The sequence below is a fragment of the Oryctolagus cuniculus genome, chromosome 18, assembly GCF_964237555.1.
Source record: "Oryctolagus cuniculus chromosome 18, mOryCun1.1, whole genome shotgun sequence".
NCBI lineage: Eukaryota > Metazoa > Chordata > Mammalia > Lagomorpha > Leporidae > Oryctolagus > Oryctolagus cuniculus.
The window spans coordinates 14,075,794-14,086,052 of record NC_091449.1 but is presented as its reverse complement, the minus strand read 5'-3'; the positions used below and the strand labels follow the sequence as shown (position 1 = coordinate 14,086,052).

General features: G+C 62.3%; 1 protein-coding gene across 1 annotated transcript; it reads left to right on the top strand.

Moving 5' to 3' along the window:
* Positions 1 to 525: 525 nt before the first annotated feature.
* Positions 526 to 9,710, top strand: PSMC4 (proteasome 26S subunit, ATPase 4). The gene is made up of 11 exons (XM_002723263.4): positions 526 to 681; positions 1,563 to 1,661; positions 1,768 to 1,954; positions 3,845 to 3,991; positions 4,078 to 4,187; positions 4,278 to 4,371; positions 8,564 to 8,731; positions 8,816 to 8,892; positions 8,982 to 9,150; positions 9,310 to 9,365; positions 9,487 to 9,710. The coding sequence occupies exons 1-11, from the start codon at positions 646 to 648 to the stop codon at positions 9,598 to 9,600; spliced, it is 1,257 nt and encodes a 418-aa protein (XP_002723309.1). The 5' UTR covers positions 526 to 645; the 3' UTR covers positions 9,601 to 9,710.
* Positions 9,711 to 10,259: the final 549 nt, after the last annotated feature.

The window sequence follows — 10,259 nt, the reverse complement described above, 5'->3', positions numbered from 1 at the left end:
CCCGGTCTCCCACGAGGGTGCAGGGCCCAAGCGCTTGCCCCATCTTCCACTGCTGTCCCAGGCCGACCGTAGGGAGCTGGCAGCCGGGACAAGAGCCGGAGCCCCGTGCGTTATTCCCGAGCACTCCCCACGGGCCGATGGGCTTGGGGCGCCTCAAGCGCCACCCTGAGGGTCAGCTCGGGCCTTTCAAGCCCTGCGAGAGGCACCGCTCTGGGGGACGCCCACCTGAAGATCCTCTAAAAGCCCCCCTCCGCGGAACCCGACTCAAAGCTTCTCCAGGCCTGCCGCTACACATGAGCAAAGAGAACTCGGCCACTAGACTCTAAGGAGCCCTGAAAACGTCCCCGCTTGAAACAGCTATACAGCCCCGGCACCGCGGCGGCATTGCCCCGTGCGCTACTGCGCATGCGCACCGCTCGGAGCCGGCGCGCGCTCGCTGGGTACGCACAGCGCATGAGCGTGCCTGGGGGGCGGAGTCCAGGACGAGGCCCTCCTACCCTTCATCCTATCCCGCCCTTCCAGCCGGCTCTCTGCGACGTCTCAAACTACGTTTCCCAGAATCCTCTTAGCCTGTGGACTTCCGGTGTCGTCAACGGAAGCCGTGACTGGACCGGGCCGGGCCACACAGAGGCCGGCTTGGTCACTATGGAGGAAATAGGCATCTTGGTGGAGAAGGCTCAGGTGCGGCGGGGACTTGGAGTTCTCGGTTTGGGCCAGGATCGAGGAGGGGTGTGCCGAGTCGCCGAGGATCCCAGCTCGGGCCTGGGTGATAAGGCCTCGGAGGAGAGCTTTGTGCCTTCCCTAGGCCTCCCTGCTGGCCGGATGGCGTTAGGAGGGCGATGCGGCTCAGCCAGCGGGGCCGGGGTGGTGCGTGATGGCGGAGATTGGAGGCTGCTTGCGAGGCCTGGCTGGGGTGCTTAGCGCCTTAGGTGGCTCGGCGGGGCTGGCGTGGGTCGCGTGGTTAGCGGCGTATGGGACGTGACCGCGCAGCCGAGGGATGTGAGGGGTTGGCCGGGGAGCCGACTTACGTCCCGGGTTGGTCGGCTGCGGTGGCGCGGGACGGAGCCGGGGGCGAGGTGTTATCAGTTGGCTTGGCTGAGAGATGCTTGGGTCTAGTGCGAGTTGGGAGCCTGTGACATGAATTTGGGGGGAAGCTGGGTACTGGCAGAACTCTATGACTTCAACGACCTGCTTGGGAGAGACATGTGACCCTGGGAGCCTGTTGAAGGGGGTTTGGGAGTACTGGGGTCTGGTAAGGAGTTAATGAGACATTTCGACCCTAGTTGGAGGTTGGGTGGCGCTGGGATGTTTTGAGTGCCTTAGGATAGCGGGAGATGCGTCGGGGGCAAGTGTACGTCAGGGACCTATTGAAGGGGCTGGAGTCCCTGGAAGCCCGGGGGGGTGGGCGTGGGGCTGCGAGGGTCCCAGGATCTGTTTGGAGGACTGAAGGATCTCGGGAGCCTCTTAGGGCTGAGAGAGGTCGCGGAGGAGTGGGGCGGGGGCTCGGGATGCTTTCGGGTGGACTTCTCCTCGTCCCGCCTGAGCGCTCTCCCTTGGTCTAGGATGAGATCCCGGCGCTGTCCGTATCCCGGCCCCAGACAGGCCTCTCCTTCCTGGGGCCTGAACCTGAGGACTTGGAGGACCTGTACAGCCGCTACAAGGTACGCGTGCCCCAGCCCGGCCCGGCGCGGGGCCCAGGTTATCGCCGTCCTGGTCGCTCTCCCGCTCGGCGGAGCTACCCCCAGGCCCTCTCCTGTTCGCCCGCAGAAGCTGCAGCAGGAGCTGGAGTTCTTGGAGGTGCAGGAGGAGTACATCAAGGATGAGCAGAAGAACCTGAAGAAGGAGTTCCTGCACGCCCAGGAGGAGGTGAAGCGGATCCAGAGCATCCCGCTGGTCATCGGGCAGTTTCTGGAGGCTGTGGATCAGAACACAGCCATCGTGGGCTCCACCACAGGTGCGTCGGTGGGCGGGGCCCCCCTCCACTCACCTGTTGCCTGCCGTGCGCCAGCAACTGCCGTCTGCCACGTGCTCGCGTTTTCGTTTTTGAGACGCAGTGTCCATGCAGATGCCTGCAACAGCTGGGCTGGACCAGGCTGCGCTCAGTGCAGGTGTCCCGTGTGGGCGGTAGGAAGCCAAGAACGCGAGCCGTCACCTGCCGCCTCCCAGTGCCTGCATTAGCCGGAAGCTGGAGTCAGTAGTGGAGCCGGGACTCGAACCCAGGCACTCTGATCTGGGCTGCGGGAACCCCAGTCAGTGTATTAACCACTGTGCCAAACGCCCACTCCTGTACCAGGGTCTTCTGAGGCGTGGTGGTGCGGTGGTAGTCCTCAGACTAGTTTGATCCAAAAGCAGAAATGGATTTTACGTTGAGGGTGTCCATCCCTGTCTCTGACTGTTTAAGTGTACGCTTCAGACAGAAGTTTCTGCGAAGGAAGCGTGTGTTGCCTTACCCCGTCTGGTGGGTTCTGATGTTTTCTGTTCTGTCCCAGTCTGTTGATTTAAGCAGAATTCTAGTCAGACCCCTCTAGTTGTTTCCACAGCCGCTCCTGCATCTGCCTGTGATTTGAAACCGTGAGCCGAGTGTCAGGGGGCCGGGCTGTGGAAAGGATTTGACACATTGTGGCTGCCCTGGTTCACACAGGTCCAAGCTGCCCTCAGGACGGTTGTGTCCCGTACCTTAGTCTGTCTTTTCTCCTGTCCCGTGCTCCTCTGGACCAAGTTGTGTTTTTGTTTTTAAAGATTTTTTAAAAGGCAGAATTACAGAGAGAGAAGGAGAGACACAGAGCGAGAGATCTTCCATCCACTGATTGGCTCCCAGATGGCTCAGCATCCAGGGCTGGACCAGGCTGAAGCCAGGAGCTTCACGTGGTCGCTCTCTGCGTGGGTGCAGGCGTCCAAGCACTCGGCTCACCCTCTGCTGCTTTTCCCTGGCGCGTTAGCAGGGAGCCAGATTAGAAGTGGAGCAGCCGGGACTGGAACTGGCGCCCATATGGGATGTCAGTATTGCAGATGGCGGCTTTACTGGCCACACCACAATGCTGGCTCCCCAAGCTGTGTTCTTGTAAGGGTTGAAGGCAAAGGTGTGGAACAGCCTGATGTTGAACCACTGAGCCGTGAGGTGTGAGGGCCGAGAGATCCAGGAGAAGGCCTGCATCTGACCTTGGGGGGGGGGGGGTTAGGAGAGGCCGTGGGGCCCTCCCTGAGATGGTGCCACAGGTGGAGGGGATTCGGAGAGCGGCACGGATGTCGGCTCAGCACATCACAGGGAGCTGTCTGGGAGGCTGACTGTCGGGCTGGAGACTGAGCCTGCATCACTAGCGTAAATGGAGGGGGTGGGTGGAGGCTGCGTAGCCAGGGACGAGTCGGGCAGGGACTGAGATGGAGGGGACGGGGGTGAATCAGAGCAAGGGTCCTGACGAGCGGAGGCGGGGCTGGTTGTAGAGACGGGAGGCCAGGTGGAAGGTTGTAGTAACTGATGGGCTGTGGGGGTGTGGGGCGGGAAGGTCCAGGATGAGGCTTGGGGCTCTGGCTGGGGGTCAGGGGGCAGGAGGTCTCCTTGGACAGAACCAGGAGCAGCTGAGATGCTGAGGTCGTGTTGGGACCCAGGAAGTGACAGAAATCCGGGGGAAGCTTGCTGGACACGCAGCCTGGAGCTCGAGAGAGTCAGGGCCGCAGACAGATAAGGAAGTCGTTAGCGTGGCCGTGGGGGACGGACGGCAGGGTGTGAGTGAGAGACACTGGCAGCCTGGAGGGCGTCACCGTGAGGTCGCCGGGATGGGAGGGCGACAGCGGCAAGGCGCTGGCCCCTCTCATCCTCCCCGTTCCTTCCTGTCTCCTGCCCAAGGCTCCAACTACTACGTGCGCATCCTGAGCACCATTGACCGGGAGCTGCTGAAGCCCAACGCCTCCGTGGCCCTGCACAAGCACAGCAACGCCCTGGTGGACGTGCTGCCCCCCGAGGCCGACAGCAGCATCATGATGCTCACCTCGGGTGAGTGGGGAGCCCGGCCCGGGGGGGAGGGGGGGCCCAGGCCCCCGAGGGCTAGGCCGGGCGCCCCAGCTCTGCTTTCCCACCAGACCAGAAGCCGGACGTGATGTACGCGGACATCGGCGGCATGGACATCCAGAAGCAGGAGGTGCGGGAGGCGGTGGAGCTCCCGCTCACGCACTTCGAGCTCTACAAGCAGGTGAGGCGGCAGGGAGGGGCCTGCGGGGCGGGGCCGGGCGGGGCGGGGCCGTGGGGCTCCCTGGCTCATCGTTCCTGCTCCGGGTTTCAGATCGGCATCGACCCTCCCCGAGGCGTCCTCATGTACGGCCCACCTGGCTGCGGGAAGACCATGTTGGCAAAGGCGGTGGCACACCACACGACAGGTGGGTCTCTCCCCCGGCCCCTGAGCTCTGCCCCGCCCCTTTCACCTGGCTCCAGGTTGGCTCAGGCTCCCCAGGCAGCGCCAAGGCACCGTGTTCCCAAACAAGGGCTCCGGGCCACAGCGCACGCGTGCCTTCCCTGCCTGTGCAGTGCCTCGGTGCCTCACAAGCAGAGGCCGATTCCACGGGGTGATTGTACAGAGCGCACGGCGTAGCCAGTGCTTTTCCTGTGAGGGGCCGTGACCTGTTGTAATCAGAGCTGAATTTGGTGGGTCCCAGCCAGGCTTTGTAAGACACGAGCTAGAACAGAAGACGGCAAGGGCTTCCACCAAGCGCGCGTTCCTGCTGTTTTGTGAAACTCGTGTCGCGTACTCGTGCACGCGCCTATGTGCTCAGCGTGTTTGTTAACGCGTTTCTTACTGGAAGTGCCAGAGCAGAGTGCCAGGAGGTCACTGTACTGCGGTTGCAGAGCCTCAGACTCTGCACCCGCGAGCCAGGGAGCAGTGGAGCGGGGCTGAGCCGCGAGTCTCCCGGCCCAGGCTGCCTGGGCTTGAAAGCTGGCGGATCTGCCAGCTGCTCGCGCTCCTCAGTAAGTCAGCCCCTCTGTGACTCCGTCCTCGGCCGCCAGGGGAGGTGATCACAGCGCCTGCTTTTCTTGAGTGTTTGGAAAATTAGATTGGCGGTAAAGCGTCCAGGTCCGCGCCGGGCGCATGTTAGCGGGTGGAAGGCGTCAGCCGCTGCGCTGGGGACTCTGGCTCAGCACTGTTCCGCGCTTCCTCTACGCCAGGACTTATGCTGGAATGCAAAGGTGCCTCAGTTGGGGGAAAAGAGAACCGAACACTTGGGGCTCCGGCAGGCAGTGGCTGTTTATCGAGCGCTTGCTGTGTGCCGGGATGTGTTCAGGTGCTGGAGACAGGGCGATGACCGAACAGAGCCTCCGTCCCTCAGAGGGGCGGGATCTCCGTGGGGGCAGCGCTGGAACAGATAGGCAGGGAACGGAGTCTGTGTCTCGAGGTGCTGGGTGTGGCGAGAACGGCTAAGCGGGGTGCTCTGTCGTCCCTGGGAGTCCCCAGGAAGGCCTTCTCGGAGGAGGTGAGGCACAGGGAGGAGTTGGTCAGGCACACGGCGGGAGGGCATGTGACACGGGGAGCGGGGAGAGGCCTGTGGCAGAGGCCCAGAGTGCGACTGTGAGTGCCACGAGGTTCGTTTCTGGTCTCTGCCCAGTGCCCAGCCAGTACCCACTAAGGTGGGGGCCCAGACCAGACAGTGGTGCGTGACTGGCGCCGAGGCGAGGCTGAAGAGACCACGACGGGTCTGCGAGGCACCTGACAACCAAGTAGAAGACTCTCACCCCAGGGGCAGGCAGCGGCAGCCGTGTGCAGAGGTCCTGGGTGCCCTGGAGAGAGAAGGCAGACTCGGTCGTGCAAGTGGCAGGCTTTCCGACCGACCACACGGGGCCGGGAGAGGGAGCGAGGCCAGGCGGGTCCCAGGTTCCAGCGCGGTCAGCCAGCAGGCACCGGTGACCTTGCAGGACTGAGGGATAGCGGCTTGGGACGCCCCGAGTTTCACTGACCGTCACACTCAGCTGGAAACATGGACAGAACCGGTGTGCTCTCAGTGCTGTGGCTGGAGACGCGTTACCAGGCAGTCATGTTAGGGTGGGCACTAGACTTGCTGAAAGCTAAAGCGGCTGATGCTAACAGGAAGGCGGAGTAAAGGCTGCCGGACAGCTGGAGGGCTCAGCTGTTTTCTCATATGCACTTCACTTCCGTAGTCAAGCTGGCGTTCATGGGGCTCCCGTTCCTGAGGGCGTCTCGTCATTGGTGGGATTTACGTTAAGGAGAGCAGTCACGAAGGGACTGCCTGGAGGTTTTCCTTGCTAAGACAGGGTAGATGGCGGGCATGATGCCAGCTGCAGGGAAGGTGACAGGGTGAGACAGAGGGCGGTGACAGCTAGGAAGAGACCCCTGGGGAGCGGGGGAGGGGGCGGCGAGAGACGGCCCATTGTCGGTGAGGACAGGGAGCTGAGCAGTTCTGATGTGAGGGCTCCAGTGTCTCCCTGGGGTGACAGCTGAGGCCGTCTGCTGGCCAGGAAGAGGGGCAGGGTAGACGAAGTGTGTGGATGGTGGCCAGGGTTCGGCGGAGCTGCTGTGGGCGCTGGAAGAGAGTGCGGACATGGGAGGTAGCAGGAGGCAGGGAGGAGCTGTGGTGGTGCCCGCTGTCCTGTCCTCCGCCTGCCCTCAGCCCTCAGGGTGTTCGTGTTGGGAGGATGGTCTCGATGCCGTTTACGGAGAGGAACAGCAGCGGCTCTCGGCCTCCACACGTCTTACTTGATTAATAATCGCCTTCTCACAGAAGCCCCCGGGATAATGTACCCCCAGGGTACTTTTGTCATCTCCACTTTACGCATCGGCACTTGTGCGAGGTCACCAGCTGGCAAACGAGAGGGCCAGGATTGGGTCGCAAGCAGGCTAACCCCAAACCTCTGAGTCCTAAGCACTCCAGTGAGTCCTTGTCTCGGAGGTCCCAGGGATGGGAGTTTGCTTTGTGTGTGAGCAGGAAAAGTGGCCCGAGGGCCCTGCCAGGCCCTGCCCCGGGACGAGAACCAGCCCAGAACGCTGGTGGTGTGCGGAGGGTCCAGGAAGCCCCAGGGGCCTAAGCACCTGGGCCATCTTCCACTGCTTTCCCAGGCCGTAGCGGGGAGCTGGGTCAGAAAAGGAGCAGCCAGGACTCAACCAGCGCCCATATGGGATGCCAGTGCCACGGCAGAGGCTTAACCTACTGTGGCACCGTGCTGCTACCCCAGCCCCCTTGTTTTAAATTTAGCTTTTTTGATGTTTTGTTTGTTTAACATTTCATTGGCCTTATTTTCAATTCTGTGGTCAAGCAATTCTTCATAAGGAGAAGTGTTTTAGTTTTTTAAACTTTCTGTTGTTAAATATTTTCTGAAAATAATTTTGAAGAGAACGATTTCCGAGAGTTCTGTGTCCCTTCTCCCAGATCCCTCCTGGCCCAGAACCACAGAACAATCAGGAAAACCAGGAAGTGAACCGTGGTGCACTCCCGGGGACTTCCGAGTCGACCAGACGGGTCCGCTTACCGCTGAGCCTCTCCTGTCCCGAGCGCCAGGGCAGTGTAGACGGACCGCTTGGCCGAGCAGGGGCAGAGGTTGAGGGGCTCTGGCTCTGTGTCCCATCTTCTTTCTGCGTGGGTCCGAGGGTGATCTGTCCCCGGCAGAGGTAGGGAGACCGGGAGGGGGCGGGAGTGTGGAGCGACAGGGAAAGTTCCCCAGGGAGCCAGCTGACCGTGGAGGACAGGGAAGACCGAGCTGAGATGGGGGCTCAGTCTCCCAGGGTGGTCATCCAGGGTGGCTGGGCGGAGGGAGGCAGAGCTCCTGAGAGACAGGGAGGACGAGGGGGTGAGGGAGGCACAGGAAGCTGCAGGTGGAGGCCAGCTGGCGGGCAGTTCCGGAGGGGCGGAGGCGGCCTCACGTGGGATGGGGCGGGCACCTGCAGAGCGGCCTGTGATCAGCCTGTGATCACAGCGCGGGGTTGTACAGGCTTAGAGCAGAAAAAGAAACCCGAGGGTAGGATGGCCGGGGAGCCCCTGGCTGATGCGGGGCTGGGGAGGAGGGACGCCGGAGCCGGGTGAGCAGGGCAGGCCTGCAGTTCACGACAGAAACCACCTGGCCCATGTGTCTGCACGGTGTCCCCTGTGTGACGGCTGCACGCCACACAGTCACTGAGAAACAGCTTGAATGTTAAGAAACAAGTCCAAAGGGAGGGTCCCCACAAACCCGTCTTCAGCCCCACTGATGGTTGTCAGCTACGTCAGGACACGGGCCCGTGGTCCCTGACTCAGGGACGGAAAAGCAAGTCCACGTAGCAGACGGGAACTTGGAGCTTGTGGCAGGGCGGTGTGAAGTCTTGCCGTGTGGACCACATCCCTGTTTAAATATGGGGCCAAAAAACCACACTTGTGGGCAGAACACTTGTGGGTTCAAGTGTCGCTGTGGGGCACAAGCAAAGGACCAGGCCCGGGGGCTGGAGCTGGGCCCTGCCCTGGGCGTGAGAGAATGACCCAGTCGCTGGGAGTGGTGTCCACGGGAAAGGACAACTTCAGAGAACCCTGGTCTCAGTTAAAGCAGAACGGGCCCGGGGGAGGCTCACGTCTACCCTCGCCCTCCTGCCCGCAGCTGCGTTCATCCGCGTCGTGGGCTCCGAGTTTGTGCAGAAGTACCTGGGCGAGGGCCCCCGCATGGTCCGCGACGTGTTCCGCCTGGCCAAGGAGAACGCGCCCGCCATCATCTTCATAGACGAGATCGACGCCATCGCCACCAAGAGATTCGATGCCCAGACAGGGGGTGAGTGACGCCCACGCACAGCCTGAGGGCTCGGGCAGCCTCGTCAGCCCCGGTGCCCGGCACTGACGGTGCTGCCCTCCCCAGCGGACAGGGAGGTCCAGAGAATCCTGCTGGAGCTGCTCAACCAGATGGATGGATTCGACCAGAACGTCAACGTCAAGGTTGGGGGCCGGGTGGGCCCGGGGAGGGGTGGCGTGTGAGTCGGGGAGGGTGTGGGGACAGCCGTCTGAGCCGCCCGCCCCCAATGCAGGTGATCATGGCCACAAACAGAGCAGACACCCTGGACCCTGCTCTGCTGCGGCCGGGACGCCTGGACCGCAAAATCGAATTCCCGCTCCCTGACCGCCGCCAGAAGAGGTTGATCTTTTCCACCATCACCAGCAAGATGAACCTGTCGGAGGAGGTTGACCTGGAAGACTGTATCCTGCTCAGGGAGGGGGAGGGCCGCGGCCCTTGCCGTTGCATCCCAGCTGTGACGGGGGCCAAGGCCCAGCGAGTAGGGCTGTGACAGGGATGGCTTCCAGCCCAGGTGTCCCCCCCACCACATGGGAAGTGGCTTCCTTAACGCACCGCTGCAGACGTGGCCCGGCCGGATAAGATCTCAGGAGCCGACATCAACTCCATCTGTCAGGAGGTGAGTGGCGACTTCTCTCGGGCTTGGCAGGGGCGGGCAGGGCCCCTCTCCCCCAGGCTGCTGTGCGGTCACCCGCGGCAGGGCGTGCGGGGAGCAGGTTGCAGCTTTTGTTCCTCGACAGAGTGGAATGCTGGCCGTGCGCGAGAACCGCTACATCGTCCTGGCCAAGGACTTCGAGAAAGCCTACAAGACCGTCATCAAGAAGGATGAGCAGGAGCACGAGTTTTACAAATGACCCCCCCCCCCCCCGGCCAGGGCTTCCCCACCCCCTCCCCACATACCCCTGTCTCAGAACGCAGTCCCTTCTCCCAGGATTGGTTTGTTCAATAAAGAAGATAAGCGTGAGGCTGCTGAACTTTTCCTTGGAAGTGTTAACTCCTGCAGAGAACCGGACCTGTGGGATGTGTGGTCTCCTGACCTCAGACAAGGCAGGCGGCAGGCACTTGGCCTGGGTTGCAGCTGGAGAGAGAAGCAAAGCTTCCCGACGACTTCAGCGTTTGGAAAAGGGATGGAAAATGAACCCCCCACCAAAACCTTTGACCACAGGATAAAGCCCCTGTGCACCTCGCACCTCCACTCCCTCAGGTCAGAGACCGCTGGGCTTTTAGTTCCTCCCATCCTCGCACTCGGAGTAGCGGGGACACAGAGAGGGCCCCCAGAGCCCCCCAGAGCAGGCTGTGGTGGGGGGCGGGGGTGGGCTTTAGGGCTGCGCTGCGTGTTCCTGGCCCCCTGTTGCTGCGCGGTTTCCCACAGGCCTCACTGACCCGTGGCCAGCAGAGAGCACCCCTGTCCCACGCAGGCAGTGTCTGCTGGGCGGGCGCCCTGCCCGTGGAGAGCTGGAACTTCCAGCTTCTCCCTGAGAACGTGCGACTTCTCGCAGACCCTTTCCCAAAC